We start from the raw sequence: 21,378 nt of genomic DNA, 5'->3' as shown, positions 1-21,378 counted from the left end.
AAATCTGACCCATGCTTCAACACACCGACCTTCACACATTCAGTATACCATAAACAAAGCTGCAACAAATGTTATTATCCTCGGTATGAGTAATATATTTCCGTGTTGTGTAATCAGAGAGCAGTGAAGATGACTGGTGCCTCAGGAACTCGCCATTATCAGCAGAAACAGGAAAGAGAGTCTTCCCTGGATTGGTGTCACTTGATATTTACTAGTGTCGCAATACTGGTGTACTGACAATGGTGTATCCCAGTACTACCACATATTAGGTAATTTCAAACTCAAAATTACAGTTAGGAAAGATATTCCAGTATATCATAAAATAAAAGTGCTTCACACTCATCCTCAAACTGATGATTTAAAAAAAATATATAAAATATTAAACAGAGTTCGGCAAGTAAGCACTAAAGAGTGACACTCGCTTCGACGACTTTAACTGAAAAACCGAAGAATCCTTTATTTTTCGAGTCATAAATTTCAAGTTCTGCTCCTGATCAGAAACTATATAATACAGTACTAACTCTCACTTCCTCAGATCCTCCCGCACTCGCCAAGACTCTTAAAACCATCACATTTGTTGTTTTCAAGACACACGTTAAGCCACTCCACCAAGTCTTTATATTATCATTTTAACAACCAAGAGAACAAGATCTAATCACCAATTAATTGACCTTAGCTTTATCGCTGATGTGTCACACGAATGACTATCGTTGCCGTGTATACTGTATGGCGCCTATGGACACATATGTTTAGTTTTGTATTGAATTCCAACATCTTGAGGTCACTTAAAAATAAGATCTCAAACTTTGTTCATACTATACAGGCATATCTCCAGGTTATTTCACATTGTGTTCCGTAATACTGATCAGAATTTGGTGATCACGATATCATTTTCCTGATCAACAAAGAACTATCGGTACCTAAAGGTTATCTCTGAACACCCTGTATGGTAACCGCTCGTCTTTGGGTTGGACAGATTTGAGTAACTTCTCATTTTAGGGTCACTAGTGGACAATTTAATTTAATAACAATTTGTTTCTGTAAATCATATCTATGAATTCCTTCTGGCCAAAGTTTAATACCTGACTAAATGTTCTCTTGTGAACATTCCTAAAGCTGCCTATTGACTTACAGGTAACATTCGCTGAACAGAAACATGCTAAGCAGGAGAGAGTTCACAGGATGAATAAAAATATGGTATTTGGTAATTTTATATACAATTAATATTTGGAGTGAGTATAATCTTGATATTTTGTTGTTCCGCCAGTACTGACAACTGAGTCACTCTCTCAGAAGTAGATCACTATCGGGAACGAACACTGAAAAATGTCATTACCTTCACATTAAAAGAATTCAGGTGAAGGGCTACTTGCACACCTGTGTAGCGAATTAATTATAGCTACAGTTGCCAAACTCCACGAAAACTGAATATTAGTTTTATACACGCACGTCTTCGTTGTCTCAACGTAAAACTGATATTGGATTTCACTGTTAAGACAGTCACATGAGTTGAGAACGATGTGAAATTTATATTTCCAGTCAGTAAAAGCGTCAAGTGTAAATATGTGTAGGTGTTCAGGTGGGAGGGGGGGGGGGCAGGAGCATCGCTTCCCCCTGCGTCACCAGACTCACCACAGTCACCTCAGTCACCCCTCAGGAGCCGGAGCCATGACTCGCCTCGCTATGCTTGGCGGCTCCGATCTTGTACTAGTGCTGGCTCTCCTCTGTGTCTTTAACACACTGGCACAAACTAAAGCCACTAAAACAGAGGCGAAGGATTTAGAGCGAAGCGAGAGTAAGAAAACAATGAGTAATAACATTAAAGACGAAGACCTAATCGAGAGTTACCAGGAAATAAAAGAAACACTGAGAAATATCTTCTCACAAGGAGTACACCCAGACGAGGGAGGAGACCACTTAAGAGAGTATCTAGAGCCTAATAACCGTCTGCCTATGTCAAGAGATGCACTTAGTTCATACGACGCAACACACAAGAGGGGTGGTGTTAGTAATCTCAGGGCCAGTAGAAGACGTGGTGTATTTATTCGTAAAAATGAAGCACTAATTGACAGTCTCAGAGACCAAGTCCCTCATCAGTATACAGGAAGATGGAGGCACGACTCTCTACATCACGTCCACACAGGAGGGGAACATACCAACACTTACCTGAACGAATGGGTGGTGCACCTGACCGGGGGGCGAGAGCTGGCTGCCGCCGTCGCTAAGGACTTGGGCTATCAGTTCCTGGGACAGGTGGGGACCTTGCTTGTAAAACTATAAGATGGTTTCTCTCAAGCCTGTAGAAGTTTAGGTTTCATTGGTCAAGTTTAGTTTGTGTGGTCGGTTACTCTATTATCCAGGGAAAGTTTTGAGACCTTTGTTTTGGACACGCACAGTAATATAAGAACAGCGTGCTGTACCCTGAAACACTTCCAAGTTTTCGTTGTGTCTTAACATTGGAGTCTTGCTTAGATCTCACTATTACTGTTTTTTATTTGTTTTTCATACCTATTACACACTTAAAATGTGATATAGAATCGTTGACGTTATACTGTATTACAGTACTGCGCTTCAACAAGTACGGTCTTTAAGCTCGTAGCGAGGTTAGTAATATGCAGGTCCAACAACATTAAGAATTATGAGACAGAACTCTGTGTAAACGTTATCGTTGTTTTCGAATTAGTTTACGTGGCCTGATGACTAATGTTTTCAAATGATTATTATAATGTGTTATTTAAAATATCAACGGGTTGAACCTAACACATGACAGTAAAGAGAATAATTTGCATTGGATGTTTCGGATTATTAAAATTACGCCACAATTTTTCTAAACTGCAAGACTTTAATAAGTCTACATCCATATGATTATCGATCTGTCGCTGGCTGTGCGCACCACGTAGCTCACCTGAGACTGCATGTTACTGTACAGGTGTGGACTTCGGGGTAGAACTGTATATGAATACTAGATTTATTCATTACTCTATATTTTACGGTTATTCATTAAGATCATAATACAATTAAAAACAGCAGGTATATCATTTGACCAAATTCGGGTTAAACTCAATGCCCAAACTCTCTCACCTATACAATATTAATCGCAGTGTTACGCACCAACTTTCATTCACCTGGTCACTGCAGCTCCTCCAAATTCCCATCTGATCAGCTGTTAGCATTACTTGATACGAAATATTCTGAAACGCAGCTGTCTTAGTGAGCTCTTACGTCATCACTGTCACAGACAGCTGATCACTTAATATCATGTTAATAGGTTTCATTGCATTTAATTACGTTAGGTTGAAACCTATTTTAACCTAACCCACAAGGTAGCATTAAGGTGTTTAATCATAAGGTGAAATAAGGTAGGGGGTTAATCTTCAGGTGATCCAAATATTTCCTGAACGTCTGGCAACAACACCTGCCACAAGTGTTAACCCTTCATTAACGTCTTCCACAAGGCCTCCGTGTCTCTCTCTTCTTTCTTCGTTAAAGGTTGTGAGAGAAATGTGATGACCAGCGAGCTTACCTGAGGGGGCGACCTTGCACGTAATTACCACCAGGTGTTCACCTACGTCGCCCACACAGGTGTCCCCTCCATTTGAAAATTAAACTCAGCTGAGAGTTAGGCGAAGCGTGTTGGTGCGGTAAAGACCGCAAGTTACAACACCGAACTGGGTTAAGTGTTCTCAGAATCTAAAGATATAATTATAATATAGTTCTTTTATCTCGGCTCGTGGGTGTGTTTGTACACCTCTCCAGGCACTTAATTAAGTACAGCCTATAGATAATCACTATTTATGATTGGTCCATTGTCCCGTGAGATAACCGAGGTGAGATAATGAGATAGATAGGCAGAGACATGGGAGGGAAAGGGGAAGACACACGACATAAAATGTAAACATCTCCACAATAGATTAAAAAAAAAATACCCCCATCTCTCTTTTTCCTAAAAGAACAAAAAACAGAGTGATTTTTTTCTCTTTTGTTTACTGAGCCTTAAGACCCGCAGCGTGTACACAGTGACCTCCAGATGGACTCTCCACCCATTTATAAAATCTAATAATATACATTTCCCTTTATAAGTGCAATTGTGACGCAGTGTTGTGTTGTGTCCAGGTCGGGAGATTCGATGACGTATACCGGATGGTGAAGCGTGACCACCCAGCCACACACAAGCGGGAGGCGCCCACCCTCACCCATCACCTGAACGCCCACGCCCAGGTGAATGACTCATTTGTTTTACAAAGTACTAACATGAAGAGTATTCAAGTTCTAATTTTGCCAAGACTTAGTCAAGAACTAATGATCACAATATTCTCGTTAAAATATCAGTTTTCTATAAAATTTCTCAACACTAATGCCAAGTAAGATCTTTCTCCTCTCTACTCAGGTGAATTATTCCAGGTGGTGTGGTATAACTCAGATGTGTCTCAGGTGGTGTGGTATTTACTCAGATGTGTCTCAGGTGGTGTGGTATTAACTCAGATGTGTCTCAGGTGGTGTGGTATAACTCAGATGTGTCTCAGGTGGTGTGGTTTAACTCAGGTGTGTCTCAGGTGGTGTGGTATAACTCAGATGTGTCTCAGGTGGTGTGGTATTAACTCATGTGTCTCAGGTGGTGTGGTATAACTCAGATGTGTCTCAGGTGGTGTGGTTTAACTCAGGTGTGTCTCAGGTGGTGTGGTATAACTCAGGTGTGTCTCAGGTGTGTGTATAACTCAGATGTGTCTCAGGTGGTGTGGTATAACTCAGATGTGTCTCAGGTGGTGTGGTATAACTCAGATGTGTCTCAGGTGGTGTGGTATAACTCAGATGTGTCTCAGGTGGTGTGGTATAACTCAGATGTGTCTCAGGTGGTGTGGTATAACTCAGATGTATCTCAGGTGGTGTGGTATAACTCAGATGTGTCTCAGGTGGTGTGGTATAACTCAGATGTATCTCAGGTGGTGTGGTATAACTCAGATGTGTCTCAGGTGGTGTGGGCAGAGCAGCAGTTCATCAAGGAGAGGGCCAAGAGGGGTTTCATACCCCGGCAAGACGACAATTACGACCCGTACGGCCTTCTTGAACGCGTCAAGAGGACTGAGGAAGGAGAGGCGGAGGGAGACGAGGAAGCGCACAGGAGGAGGAAGAGAAGCTCGACTATGGCTGACAAGTTTAACGACGAGCTGTGGGATCAACAGTGGTACCTGGTGAGTGTCAGCTCGTCTGGATCGCCTGAAGATAAGGCACTGCAGCTTATTTCATCTGATGATTAAACACCTTAACGCTACCTCGGGAGTTAGGTTGGCGTTAGGATGGTTCAGTTGGGGGGTGCCTAATTTTCACGAGTTCTGGTTACTTTAAGGTAAATACTTGCCTGTCAGGGACTTCGCCGAAATTAATGTAATTTGTCAGTATTTGAAGAAGCTGTTATATTGTTTATTGAAAGTAAAACCGATTACGTACTTTTTTAGACAAACGAAATAAAAATAAGTCATGCTGGTTAATCTGAGTATACTTTATGATTCAATAATTAACTACGAAGCCCAGCAGTGTCGCCCAGAGCGTAGACGTCAAGTTCTAGACGCCCAAGTGACGAGTTATAAAGCAAGTCTACTGTACTTACGTCACAGAGGCCTTATAAAACCAACCGAATCAATTTCAACATAAACCCTAAATATACAAGGTTACAGGCCAGGGTGGGACAACATTTTGTGTATCTTAAAATAACAGCTTCAAGTCATTTATCATATATATAATGCTTCTCCACCCACAGCTGTACGAGTAAATGGCAACTAATTTAACCTGGCCAAGGAGAATAAGTAGATGTGTGACGAGGTGAAACTGACCGTTTTAGCAATAGTCCTGAACAAGAAAGATATCTTGCTCCAACATTTATATAGATTCTGGAATGTACAGCAGTTTACAACTAAAATAAACATAATCTTTGTCTACTTGTGATTAAAATCAGAGAGTAGCGCAAAAAAAAAAATCAACGAGAAAAAGAATTTGTGTATCAGGACTAACAACATGGTCTCTCCCTTCGGTCAGTTCGACACTCGGACGCGGCCTTATCTACCCAAGCTGGACCTCCAGGTTTTGAATGTGTGGGACCAGGGGGTGACGGGCAAAGGGGTGAGGGTCCTCGTACTCGACGACGGCATAGAGTGGGAACACGAAGACCTTCAGGCAAACTACGTAAGTCTTAACTCTGTTTCACGTGAGTCTTTCATTAATAAACATGGAACTTCCACTTATTCAGGTGAAATTTCCCTAAAATGAGATGAATTTTCCATTAACGGAGGTGAAACTTCCTTTTATCGAGTTAAAACTTTTACTGTTGACAATAAAACTTCCATTATATCACGTGATCATTTCCATAAAAGTAGTGAAACTAAAACTGATGTTAACATGAAGCTTGTTATGGGTGACTAAGGCATAACACCACCACCATCTCGTAACCACATCCTCCACCACACTACCACCCCATAACTCCCATGGGCCTGGTTAAGGCTTACGTCAAGTACGCCAGGACGTAGCCCCCCTCCCCCCGGATATGGGGAGCCCACACCCCCAGTATTTTATTTTCCCAGGTTTAGTTTTATCTTTCTGTCCGTACCATATTTTCATAAATGAAATAAGATAACTTCTCTTTATGTCTTTGAAAACTGTACTTTTACCAATTAAAAGAAGATCAAGAATTGGAGGTACTCTCACGATGATCAGCGTTTACCAAATTTGACAGCTTTATAGCTGATCGCCTCATTAGGTTTGGTAACAAGCAGCGCGGCAACTCTAGTTAACTTTTATCAAAAATTTTCACACAATTAACACGCTGAGTGTCAGCAACATTGTCCTCCTTCAGGTTGTCGAAAGACTCAAGAGAAAAGTGCTGAAGCACCTGACTGCCCATCACTTAACTGCAACCGCTTTCCTCGATGTGAGGACAGCAGTGGCAATATTCCTGACACTTGGTGTTTCAGTTTGTGAGGCGCTCGGAGCGTTCTTCCTCGTGAATGGGTAGGACTAACAACTGTATGAGGTCACGCCTCTCAGATAAAAAAATAAACAATCTTTGTATTCTCTCAACAGTTTGATCTCACACGATCATTAAATCTCAATGTTGTAAATAACTTTTGTCAGCTTGTGCTACACTAGAAATAATATATAGGAAGAAAACTTTGGTGTAAATGTACGAGATTCTATACCGTGTATTTCATAGTCAATATTATTATAAACTAATAATTTACTGGCATAAAAAATTATACAGCTGATAATGAATACATGAGCCCCCCCTCCCCCCCCAGAGCACTTGGCGTAGGGTCCCATAAGGCCCTCTAACAAGGCCCTGACCACACCCTCCACCACAATACCACACCCTCCACCACACAACCACACACTCCACCACAATACCATACCCTCCACAATACCACACCCTCCACCACACAACCACACACTCCACCACACAACCACACCCTCCACCCAAAAACCCCACCCTCCACCACCCCACAACCACACCCTCCACCACCACCCCACAAACACGCCCTCCGCCACACTACCACCCCATAACCATACCTTCCACCCCCCCCATAACCACACCCTCTCCCTGCAGGACCCAGAGATCAGCTATGACTACAACAGCAATGACTCAAACCCAGAGCCTCGATACGACTCCCAACTGTCCAACTCCCACGGTACTCGCTGCGCCGGGGAGATCGCCATGGTCCCTAACAACCATAAGTGTGGCGTCGGGGTGGCCTATGGTGCCAGGCTGGGCGGTAAGTGTGGTGCAGGGGTGGCCTATGGTGCCAGGGTGGGCGGTAAGTGTGACCAAAACAATAATACTTATATACATAAATATTTAAATTCTACACTGGCCAGCAAAAGCAGGTGTTGCACTTATTTTAAACAATAAATTCCTGGTGAGATCTTGACGCAAGGCAACAGTTTACTGTAATGACCATAGAGGTAAAAGTCATATTGAATGTACGGATTTAATCCTGCATAATTCAAGTAAATGATTTGAAAGTGAATATTCAGGTTCAGTCATAGTCAGAAGAAATGCTCTTAACGCCACATGAGTTTCATTTAAACTGCTGAGTGATCTTATTCTGTTCTCTCCCTTCACCTCTACATTCTCTCCCCACCCCCACCATGTCGTGCAGGTGTTCGCATGCTGGACGGTCCTGTGAGCGACATCGTGGAGGGATTGTCCCTGATTCACAGCATAGAGGTTGTGGACGTTGTGAGCTGTTCCTGGGGCCCAACCGACGACGGCAAGAGGGTCGAGGGCCCCGGCAGGCTAGCAGAAATGTCGATGCATAAGGGCACCAAACTTGTGAGTAACACTAACAGTTATTTCCTCAACTTGGAACAGTTTCGTTAATCACTAAGTAGCGGTGATCCCCTCACCGGATATCCTATTTACCATTTTCTTCGCCCGCCAGGGTCGTGGGGGTCGTGGGGTTGTGTACGTCTGGGCGGCAGGTAATGGCGGGTCAGTTGGAGACAACTGTAACTGTGACGGCTACACCTCCTCCATCTACACTCTCAGCATCAGCAGCGCATCAGAGACCGGCAAGTTCCCCTGGTATGGAGAGCTTTGCACCTCCACCCTCGCTGCCGCCTACTCTTCCGGCGCCTACACTGACCAGAAGATCGTGAGTCTGGCCCTATTTGTGGGGGAAAGTGGGTGTGCCCCTGCTTGTGGGCGGAAATTTAAGGAGTTGCACACATTCTGTTACTGATTGTAGGAGGAGCTGTATGATTAGCAGTGATCTGTCAAACACAATTTTAGAGTAAATATGTTATGGCTGTGTTTGTGAAGTTATACGAGATGAAGCCAACATAAAACTGTGAGGGTCTGATGTCAGATGAGGGTGTCCTTTACCACTACCTGCCTGAAGGGGTGAATGTGTTATCGTCTGCGTCTCCCACAGGCCACCACCGATCTCCACAACAAATGTACTACCAAGTTCTCCGGCACCTCAGCCGCTGCGCCCCTCGCTGCTGGCATTATTGCTCTCGCCCTAGAAGTCAAGTAGGTCACTGAAAGCATCAGTCGTTCAAGTATGACGTCAAGACGTAGGTTGTAAAAGTAATAAGGAACAACTTCCTTATTAAATCACGTATTATGATAGAAAACGATGAGACAAATGGTGATGGATTATAATTTAAGAGATAATATACGGAGGTGATAGAGATAGGCCAAGTAGGTTTGGTACGAAATAAAATTTTCCTGAAAATTGCGCTAGAGGCCAACTTAGGTAGTAGGCAGCTACCAAACAGGGAGGCACTACTGCCTAGGAAGATATATGGCATTACGAAAATTGTGACCAAGTCCCAGGTTGCTGATCTGACTTTCTGCCTCATTTACACACAATTGCAGGGTCTCAATTGTTTCTCTTACTTTGACAACAAAACATGCATACTGTACACTATATTGTTTCTCACTATTAATTTTTTCATTTTTGCATTTCTTTATGGTTCTTTATCATTATTATTATTAGTGTTATTATTATCATTGTTATCATTATTATTTACTTTTTAATTTTTAATTTTGTATTATTATTATAAATTTTATTTAATATGAATTATTGTTATTATTATTACATTTTCGCCCCCAAGGCCCTGATGTGGGTCAGTGACGTGTGCCCGGGTGGGCTAATCCCCATAAAAAAAAAAGTCAACTGCCAATGCAAGTCCTACCCCAAGCAATCATAGAATTTGTATCTCAGGAGTTATTGTATGTATTAGTCAGGTATGTCATATATCATATAGTTCATAGGTCGAGGTCAGAGTAGGTCGTAGGTCAAGTGGTCTTCAGCCTCCTCCCTTACCTTGTGTTGCCCGTCAGTCCAAGGTTGACGTGGCGGGACATGCAACACGCGGTGGTGTGGTCCAGCGAGTGGGCGCCGCTGGCACACAACGGCGGCTGGATCTTAAATGGTTGGGGCCTCAGGATCAACCCTCGTTTTGGCTTCGGTCTACTGAACGCCGAGAATCTGATCAACACCGTTAGGAATTGGACCAACGTGGGTCAGCAGAGGACCTGCAAGGTGGCGCCTACTAACAGGTAAGACGTTTCGACTGTTTTATGGTCACGAGGACAACGGTACTAATAAATTATTAATAAGTGAAGGCGGAGAGGAATTGTCTTTCCATTATACCTGTGACCTACCAGGGATATTTAGCATATAAAATGTACGAGTACTGACGGGGCTTTTTCGTTTCAGCGGTTTGGTGGAGCCTCGGGGATTTTTAGTTACTGGACACATTCCAAGTTTTAATGAAACTCATGATGATAATCTAAGGTTTCACAATATTACAACAACTACGGGATGAATTACAAAGCAAATTGCTGTCACAAGTCTATGTTACATAAATAAACACGACAAAATTATGTTACTGGTGTGTTTATCAATATACAATAACTGTGTTCACGAGAGTAGATGTCCCAAGCCACCTTGTCCCACCTCTCTAAGTGTTTCCGTGTCTCACCATACAGTAATTGTACCACCTGAGGGTTACCCGGCCGTTGTATATCCCAGTGTATGTCAACTGGCCTTTAATTATTTGAGTTTTCCAGAGTTTAAAGGTGTCACTTAATAATTAATAGAAATTAACGTTACTACACATCGCTACAGGTCAAGTGACACCTTGGAGACCGGAGGGTGGGTGAAGGTGGAGTTTGACAGTGACGGGTGTGTGGGCAGTGAGGACGAGGTGAAGTTCTTGGAACACGTCCAGCTGGTGACTACCATCAATTACACCAGGCGAGGCGCCCTCACCATCAGCCTTGTCAGTCCTCAGGGTAAGTCCTCACCAACAAGTCTCCCACGATAAGCTCACACCATCACACAAACACAATGAGGTAAAGGGCGCTACTGTACACTGTGCTTGGTAAAGACAATGTTCGTATGTACATAATTATCATGTTTTTATTAAGGCTTTCACACAAGAGAATCAATGAAGTTGGCAGAACTAATCTGTTATTACAGTACCTTACCAGTTACACACACACGTGAATTTCGTATGAAATATAAAACCACATAAACATCCGCATGATCAACACACTGGTCCGAGATCTGTCACTAGGATCGAGTGAGACTGAACAACTTTATGTTCTTCCCGCTATGGTTGTCATAACACCCGCTGCTGGTTCTCTTGTTCACGATAGCCCTGGCTGGTCTTTGAAATGGACTACAGATTCTCTTTTCTTTACTTCCTTGATTGAATTTTATTATACTATAATTGTGTTTTTGAAACTTGTGTGATGCTTCAAGTAAATGCTAATTTGCTCGACCTTAATTCAAGACACATATATCACCCAAAATAACCCAACACTGTAACCCCAGGCACACAGGCCACCCTGCTGACGGAGCGTAAAGCGGACACCTCCAAGAAAGGTTTCAACAAGTGGCCCTTCATGTCGGTACATACCTGGGCTGAGGACCCCTCAGGTGTCTGGACCCTCACCTTCTACGACAACGTTAGTTGATTAATTTATTTGATGTATTATTATTGGGTAAAAATTCCTCAACTTATTTATTCACTGAGGATAAGACAGCAGTAAAAGCACTTATTATCCGGTGTGGTCCTCATATTGTCTTTGTTGATCAGGAATATATGCTGATGTAACTTAATTATGAAAACTGTGTATGAAATTAATAAACAGTACGATATATTTTCTCAATCAGAGTACCGTCCTCATATCTGAGGCTTGGCGACCACAGTCCTCCACACTAAACGTTCTCGAGCTGTTTTAACCAATCCTTTTAGGCTTTGTCTCTCTGGGGACCCAGTTCTTAATTTCTTTCATCCATCTCAGTCTCTGCTTTCCCCTGGTCCTCCAACCCTCAACTTTGCCCATTAACATTTGTTGTTATCCTTCATCTTTGTTATATGACCTTAAGTATCTCATTTTTTCTTTTTCAGTACATTTCAAATATGTCTCTTGTTTTCCTGTCAGTGTAGCTTATTCTTAGCATTTCCCTATAACACCACTTTTTTTTAGCAAGTGCAAATGATAGAGACGTATATTGAGGAAATATCAGTAATTATTGTTCAGCACGATAAAATTTTCATGTTTAGAATAATAATAATTAATTAATCAGTGGGTATTAAATTTAGGCTAGTCATCTATAACGTACGTTTTCTTTAACCAATAGACTGACGGAGAAGAAAACGGAACCATCGAGGACCTGGAGCTAATACTATACGGCACTAAAGAAAGACCCGCATACCTGCAGGACAAGAGGACATATAAGATCCGCTATGACCAAGTGGTATGTAATTTCAGTTTATATATATACTCAGATAATATATACTCCTATGTGCTTAATTACATTGATATATATTTACCCTTGGAGTAAATAATTCAATGGAAAGACAAAGACTTTAAATAAAAAAAATAAAATGAGACAATCATGTGTTGCTCTGGCTGGCTCAGGAGGACAAGGAAGAGTACACCAAGAAGGACGACAAGCTGTTACTGAACGCCCTCCAGCTCTACACCCTCCCCTGGGACGAGCTCCTCGATTTACTGAACAAGAGGTGAGTGGGTGGTCCATATCCCTTGTGTGAAATAATCAACATCAGCGTATTTATGAACGTAGGATAACACACAAACAAAAAATATACGTCGTTGTTTTTCCTTCAGCACGCGATCAACACTCTCAAGAGAGGACATTGAAATGCTACTGAAGGAGGACCGCCTCGAGCACACCCTACGCAACCTCCAATCACAAGACGAGAAACTGGGAACTAGATCCATGTCGAAACTTAATTGGGAACTTATCTTCGACGAGCTGATGGCAAGGAGGCAATGAAAACATGACGTAAAAAAAAAATGCAGAAAACAATACACTAACCAACTTGCTCCAGATAAGTCTCTAACTCATGAACAAAGTAAAAATTTAGGAACTAATCATTAGAATGCAGAGTTCAGAGAGTTGGTCTCGGTGCCATGTTATCAGGAAGCGTTGCTCATGTAACAAAAATTTATAAAAAAAAATATTGTGCACGAATATGAAACAAAAAGAAATCTTCTTTTATATGAATACAATAATTAAATTCCCTCAAGTTTATGATTACGTTAACATAAATTTACCACACCTGTGACGATTGACATTTATTTGCTCAGTCCTCTCAGTGTCTTAGTTTAAGTCAATCTTAGTATATTATCATCACTGCACGCCTCCCCCGGGCTGGCCTGGGATACACCCCATAACGTTACGGAGATAATGTTTGTGTTACCTCCTCGTTATTTTATTAGTTTAAGGGGCTATATTTACCCCTATCCCTCACTCACACACACATGGCGTCCAGGATGTGATCTAACACATTGTGCTACGACCGACGCTTCCTTGACATGTATAAAGTATAAGAGTTAAGCCTGGGTGTCAATTTATTTTCCTGATGCTTTCCATTAAATGTATCAATTGCGCCTTCCCTTTCTAACCAGTATATATTTTAGAACAGCGCCCTCGTCTCATTCACTTAGCTTTAACAAATATGAAAATCCATTCTAATAAAACAATAGTTCAGTAACAGCAAGACTCAGTTGGCTCTCAAACACGAACGGCGAAAAGAACTTGGTCAAAAGCATCCGTTAAAGCCAACACACAGACAGAAGTACGATAGTTCAACTCTCCACCACCACCACCACACATCTATCTTACCCTTAATAAAACAAGTCCAACATATTACCAGCAGTTAGGTCACGTGGTTTAGGTTCATTAACATATTGATCTACGGGTTAAAATGAACCTAAAAGAGTCGCGTCGTTTTTTCCAAATTATTTCTATATTTTTATTTATTTTTATTCGTATTATCTTTATTTTTCTTTGGACGTAATGCTAAACAAGACCTGAATGTAAACAACTAATATTCCCATCAAACAATAAAGACATTATCACTAATTAACGCCTATGTGACACTTTTGTTCAGACGTAAATAACAAACCGTAATGTAATAGAATAATTAAAACCATTACTATTTCAACAACTTGGGTGCTTACGACGATTAACAGAACTATCGAAAATCATTCATTATTTTACTAACAACTTCTATAAACAAAATTAATAAACAGAATAAAGTATTGTCAGTAATAAATTAATGTTTAAGTAACTATATTAATCTAAACGGAGGGAAGGAATCATGAGACGTGACGCAACAAACTGACTTTACACATAACGTTTCCTCAATCTGTTCCATTCATAACAAACGTACACAATTACAAAGGAAAACCAGGTGAGGTATTCTAAATGATAGTCGTTTATATATGCTTGAGTGTAAACATAATTATACAAATATAACAAATTTATCTACGCATATATATATCTATACTTAAATAACTATATTGTTGGCAAATAAAGTTATTTTCATATCTATATTTTCATTGACTTCCTTTGTACTGATAACGAGTGAAGAGATATATATAAAAAGGTATGTAAGCAAAAGGGAAGAGTATGTTCTGACATTTTAACGCTCATAAATAGACGAAAGAATAACTCACTTATGTTAAACAGGAAATCATGAGTGAGAAATGAACTACACGAGGAAGATGGTAGTAATGGAGAGAGAAAACTTACGCCTATTATTAGTATTATATTATCTTTATACATTATTCGTTGTTTTCCCAGACTATGTGGGGAGGCGAGAGCCGCAGTGACCACGACGAAACACACAATAAGTTATTTGTAGTGGCGAGCTACCAGTCCCGCTGTAATAGGCTATTTACCAGGTACCACCAACAATTAGCAGTTGGGACTAATTGGAAATACCTGGAAGCCATGACTGGCATACCTGAATCTTAACTCACAGGAAATATGAGAAAATTTATGTGGGAATTAATCATTGTTTGAGAGTCCGCCCTCTTTTGTGGCCTCAGGGCAGGTGGAGGCAGTGACGAGTGTTTGTAATCAACACCAAACAGAATAAAAAAAAAAAAAAAGTTAGTCAGGTTAGTTAAGATTATTCATCTTTTAGCTTCAAACAATTTATCTACTTGGATTTACAAGACAAAGTTGATTCAATTAGTGATTTTAAGTGAACGAATTACGTGTTGCAGTTTTCATAAAGGTACTGTTGCCTGCTGGATACATCTCTTGTTACTGATAATCTTAAATTGGACGTCATGTCAGGCATCTTACAAACATCTCCTTTAAATATATAAATACTGTACTGATTCTTTCCTTTAACACAGTAACTGCGATTTACTCTTCTACCCAATTCTGTCCATGATAAGATGATTCACTAGTAACTCACACTTTAAGAGAATAACCATAGCTAACCACAGATGATGGCTGTCATTTTAACTTTTACTTTAATTAATAGAATAACCACAGCTAACTACAGATGAAGGCTGTCATTTTAACTTTTACTTTAATTAATAGAATAACCACAGCTAACTACAGATGAAGGCTGTCATTTTAACTTTTACTTTAATTAATAGAATAACCACAGCTAACTACAGATGATGGCTGTCATTTTAGCTTTAAATATACAACGAACAGGAAAGATAATTAGAGAGCAGCACTCCGTTACGTGCCCCTCATCACCACTCATTACTCGGGTCCAGCCTCACAACATACAAGTTTAGCGAGATTAGGTTACGTAAATCTCTGTTCTAAGACTTTTAATTTAATCTTATATGTGCCTTTATAAGTACTATCGTGACTACTGAGTAACTGTAATAAATATATAACAGTTTCATAGTGAGGTAAGCAAATGTTTACCTACTTGATAAATTTAAACTTCAAAAGAGTTATATTTTCGTCAAATATTGAATTCGTTACCGTCATCTGCTACAGTTTTAGCCCAGCGCTCGTCTACCTCCCTCACTGTAATAATCAGTAAATTCTCTAGAAAACAGACGGAACATAATTATTCTGGATTATAGGGGTGCAATATAATAACATCCTCATAACAACTCTTTATGGTGATATTATCTAAATGTATCTCTCATGTCTAGTAATAATTATCACCCATTACCATCATTACTTCTCGCGGTATATACCTCTGCTTCACTAACGTTGCGTACACTGCCATCAACAACAACTGGAACAAGAGAACACAGTCTAGCGTAGTCTACAGAGCCGCTGGACAATAAGACACATTGGGGAGCTAAATATACTAACATTTCCGGTCTACAAGTCGATGGTTTAGCCAAAACTAAGGTATACTGGACGTTTAATGTACAATAACAACACCACCTGGGTCAGCACTAATCTCTGTATAGTAAAAGTGCCACTGCAGGTAAAAGAGACGCGCTAATGTTCGTCTGGTGATGCTCCTTTAAGCGTGTCATTATAGGGTAGAGGAGAACGACAGACTATGATGACTGCCAGTGCTGGAGCCGATATTTTGGAAAGTCATGTGTGTTTGAGGAACGGACGGACGGCCAGCAGAAAACAACAGTCAGCATGTACAGTATATGGTGGTCTGCCTTACACCTCGCTAGGTCAGAGTATTGGGCAGATCCTTGACGGTAATGGAGCGGTGATCATTACAGTGGTCGGGTAGTTAAGTGTGGCTGGAGTGGGTGAGTGCTGGTACACCTGGTCTGTGTCACGTTGCTCCACCACACAACCTCTACCACTCACCTCCTCCATGACGCTCCACACACATACAAACTACACCATTACACTACCTCCTCCTCCTCCACCTCCTTCGTCTACTGTTACCAAGATACTCCCATCCACACACACACCTGTTGAAAAGGTTCGATGGAAACCCATGACTAAGACTTCTAGTAATATATTGTCTTTCAGCTGCAATCTTAACCCATGACACAGGAAAAGTTTATAAACATCCAGACAGATAAACAGACAAATACCCACACTACAGCCCTCGTGCCATAATGTGTGTGTTTTCTTTCAATAGGTGACTAAATACTTGTAAAAGAAAGTGTATGGTCCTTAGGTACATTTTCCTATACGGTGACTCATGTAGACTCAATAGAGATTCATCAAGACTCAGTGATTCATGTAGGGTCAAAGAACGGTCCTCAATGGGAATAAATAGACTCGTGGCAAAATTTTATTGGTAACTCACGGAAACTCATGGGATATTATTAATGGGAACTCACGTAAACTCGTGGTAACTCGCGTAAGCCCATGGTGAATCGTGGTAACTCTTGGAGACTCGCACTGACTCTTAGGACTCACAAACTCACGGAATTTCACCTCTATCCCTGAAGACCAATAGAGACTCACTGACTCACGCCCTCACCACCACACATGTCAACCCCCTCCCTCCCTCCCCCTGGTGTGGTGGCGTGTGTCAGGCGTGGGACTCTTAGCAAGTAACTACCTTGTAATTGGCTTGTAATTGGTGCCAGACCCGTGCCGCATTTAACCTCCACTCAAACACTGCCACTTTGTGTGTGTGTGTGTTTGCGAATGTGTCCCCCACGTAAGGCTTAACACAGTATGGATACATTACACCGGTACACAAGGCATCATGGCAGACACTGAATTTGACCTCCTTCACTTCTATACTGTAAGGTGAGGTGAACTGGCAGTGTCTCAGAATTCAATCACCATCCTTTGGGACTTAACTATGCTACCTGGGGTTCTGGGGATGGGTTGGGTTAACTTTATAGTGGTTATCCTTAAGGTGAAATAAACGGGGTGCCTAACCTTCATTTAATCCAAAGATTCTCTAACTTAAATCTTATATCAGCTAAGATCACAGAACTGGTGTAATTTGGGTGCGAATTCGGATGTTATTTTGTGTCTTTACTTTTGTCAACCTGTTGGATACACTTTTTATCATCACTTTGAAGGAATATTCGTCGTTTGAGTAGTTGAAGAACCAGGTCGAGTTGGTTATACTGTGTTCTGTTTTCTACAACACATACCCACGCCCCACGGTGAGAAAATTCCATTAGAATCAGTCTCCTCTTCTCTTAGATGTTAAACATACAAGAACACACTGTAGGAAAAAATATTGGCGACTTCGCAATTTCTCAGATAATAATAATAATAATAATAATAATAATAATAATAATAATAATAATAATAATAATAATAATAATAATAATAATGGTTGCCCCTCGTGTAACGAGGATGGCCGACCCTAGGGCCACCTAGGCGTGAATTTGTTTAAGGTGTAGAAGCTGTCGCCAACACAACAACCACACCCTAAGTTAACGAGTTGCATGACCCAGTGTCAAGGAATAGTCCAAGAAGACCGGACAACTCGCCAACTGCATTGGGTAACCATTACCCCGGAACACGAGCCGCAAATAGATTAACATCCAGGTTCCCAATTACTGCTGGGTAGACAAATGACGCAAAGAAACTTGCCCCTAGTTTCTCCGTGTCCGGGGATCGAACCCAGGTCCACTCGCTTACGAGGCGAGCATGCTTACCATTACACCACACTCCTTATTTATAATGTATGTCCTTGGCCTATGTCAACACTTACTGTAGTACTGAAACTGTTGGTCATAATTGTTATAACTAAAGCAGACACATTATACGGGTCTTCTATACAGTACCCGACTTCATCTGAGTTCTTAATGAAAACGATAAACAAAAAATCCCCTGAGGAAGAACAAGAAAGTGCACAACCATCCCCCTTGGTCACCCGCACCTCCCTACCAAATTTCATCTCTATCTTCAAAACCGTGTAAATGCGTAAGGAACATACAAGCAGACACAGACAATATACATTTTATATTGAGATGATATACAAGACTCGTGACTATACATAACTGCAATGACCAAGTTGTTTATCATTAAGAAAGAAAAACAAGGAGAGAGAGAGAGAGAGAGAGATGCCTGTGTAGGAGAGAGCAGTCATCCGTCTTGGTGGTGGTGGCAGGGGCGGGGTGGTGCTGCAGGAGGGAGGGAGGGGTGAGCCAGACCCAGGTATTGCACCAGGCCCCGGGCGCCCATTAACAGTCATGAGCAAGGGGATAATTACAGGTTATGGGGCTTGTTTATTATCATATCCCCGCCTCCCTCGTCTAGCCTCTACATGGTCATCACGGCTGTGCTCACGGCGAGAAGAAACTGCCCATTCGCACTACCTGTTAAGGGTCGCTCTTAACTACCCTGCGTGTTGTTTCTTCTCGTGTTGGTATGTGAGGGTAGAGGAAAGGGGACGGGAGGGGTGGGGGGGGGGTAGGGAATGAGGTTAATATGCTAAATGGGCGAAATCTATTTCTAAGTTCCTACCATTAATTAACATAATAAGTTAACATTTATATTCACTCAGCCGAAATGATTTCCTTCACAACATTTTTAAACTAGCAACAGTTTCGCTAAGACCAGAGTGTAGGTGTGAGGTTCAGTAAGTGAGTTTCCTATCTCACTTTTCATATTAGATACTGTGGTAAAAATATTCAACCAGTTCCCAATATTCTCCTATAGAAATAAATAAAGTACCTGTGCTTGAGCGAACCACATGTCGATGTGTAATGTTTGATTTGTTGCAGCTAAAATCAGACAAGAGAGATGTGGCGATGATTAAAAAATTAATAATACAGTATTATTATTTTTAAATGAAGTCAACAATCTGTGAGGTATACTGTATCCATCTAAAATTTACAAACCAAACCAAACCTAACAGAGAAGCGACACATTTTTTTCATTACAGTCGTGAGAAATAAAAAAATACAGGATATGTATAAAACCAAGGACAATGAAATTACAAAATAGCTAAGGACATTAAAAATTGTTAAAACTTGTGAAAGATTACGGTCACTGTCTACCATGTCATTATAAGAATAGTGCTTACTTGCTTTAGTTGATTTCCTGGCCGTCAACTACTGTACCAAGGCCATTACGATGATTACGGTCGTGTGATCGTGGAACCAAAACAACGGCGACGCTCAGCCACAGCTCGTAGACTTCATTTGAAAGCCATCGTATAATGTAACACTCATTTCTGAATCTACGACACCGTTTTCGTATTATAGTAAAGTAACAAAAAAATAATTACTCTCCATCACATCGTCCCCAAAATCGTTGTTATTGAGCGCAAGGACAATACACACTACGGGTATCACCCATTTCTACTCGGCTACAATTGTAAATGTTGCTAAACGTCTCATTACTCAAAAAACTTTAAGGTGCCGTTCCACTACACTTAAAAAACAAACCGAGGTCAACAGAACGACATTATGTGGAACTCTAGCCGAACATCTATCATTCTAACACTTTAACGTCTCAAATGAGCATTAACCTAGAGAGTCGTCAAACACAATTTACCCAACAATGTCTCCTCACAACAAGGAGGTTAAGACTAGTTGTTGAATCACACATCACCACCAGTGTTGCCGCTTAGTTCACATCGGCCAGTTGCCTTAAGTCACTTTAGAGAAAACGTGTAAAATTATTGAGTAACTGAATTAAACAGGAAATAAATAGAAAATATTCAAAGACGATATTTATTGATATTGAAATACGTTTTATTTTGGTATGAAATAAAAAAACGTCATAATAAGGTTTAGAAAAAATAAAATTGTAACAAAATGTGCATATATTTCCCCATTTTGTAAAGAAATACAAAGGTAATATACAATATATATACTGTACATGGTATTTACAATTAATCATTATGATTTTTTACAAACCGAATCCAATTTTCACTTGGCTCGTATGAAACACATCCTCCACATTTGTGAACCACTTCAGATGAAATGATTAGAGATGTTAAATTCTGCGTAGAAAGAATATTTCTTTGCTTAGTTTTGGTCAGATTCACCTTGGAAAAGATTCTTTCTACATCAACATTTGATGTGGGCAAAGACACTATCTTCAGAGCAAAGTATGGGAGCTCACGGAAATATAGTTCACCAAAATCATCTTTCATACTTTACATTTCCTTGTAGAATATCTCTGCATTTTTTTATTATAGTCTGTTAATTTTATGTTGTATTGAAGGTTCTTGACGTTGGAAAAGAAGGTTTAAGTTATTAAACTTTGGCAAAATATAGTTGAGAAAATGGAAGTATAGGCGTATGGATGGATTATTTAAGCTTTCTAAAATAGATGAAATTGTGTGAAATTTTTCCTCCATACTTATGCTGGTAAAATATAGTTTCAAGGGTTCATTGTTCTATCATACGTTAATGTATGCTATATACTGTATAGGAAACTTTATACGTCATTTTAGGAACAAATAAGTTACTATTTTATTTAAACTTTAATAAATACATCTTCTATTCTTCATTTATTTTGTATTTTCCTCTTTAAAACATGTGTGAACTTCTTGTTCGCACTCTCGTTAACTGTGAATTCGCAGTTTCCTCTTCAAACTTCCCGCACTTTTTTAGTTCACAGCAGACGAAAACGGTATACACCGGCAACACTGATTCCCACATATAGTCGTCAGTCCGCACACCACACTGACAACATAAACAATGGCTACCGGAGCTCCAGA

At 40.6% G+C, this 21,378-nt stretch overlaps 1 protein-coding gene across 1 annotated transcript; it reads left to right on the top strand.

The window, feature by feature from the left end:
* The first annotated feature begins 1,646 nt into the window (after window positions 1–1,646).
* Window positions 1,647–14,368, top strand: LOC121855724 (neuroendocrine convertase 1-like). The gene is made up of 14 exons (XM_042350819.1): window positions 1,647–2,253; window positions 4,114–4,218; window positions 4,971–5,189; window positions 6,031–6,177; window positions 7,592–7,757; window positions 8,145–8,317; window positions 8,427–8,639; window positions 8,919–9,019; window positions 9,836–10,054; window positions 10,626–10,792; window positions 11,337–11,470; window positions 12,150–12,266; window positions 12,431–12,534; window positions 12,641–14,368. The coding sequence occupies exons 1-14, from the start codon at window positions 1,669–1,671 to the stop codon at window positions 12,807–12,809; spliced, it is 2,619 nt and encodes an 872-aa protein (XP_042206753.1). The 5' UTR covers window positions 1,647–1,668; the 3' UTR covers window positions 12,810–14,368.
* The last annotated feature ends 7,010 nt before the right edge of the window (window positions 14,369–21,378 follow it).

This window comes from Homarus americanus, unplaced genomic scaffold (assembly GCF_018991925.1).
Source record: "Homarus americanus isolate GMGI-L3 unplaced genomic scaffold, GMGI_Hamer_2.0 scaffold21353, whole genome shotgun sequence".
NCBI lineage: Eukaryota > Metazoa > Arthropoda > Malacostraca > Decapoda > Nephropidae > Homarus > Homarus americanus.
Note: the sequence above shows the minus strand (reverse complement) of the source record. Positions and strands in the feature narration are given on the sequence as shown.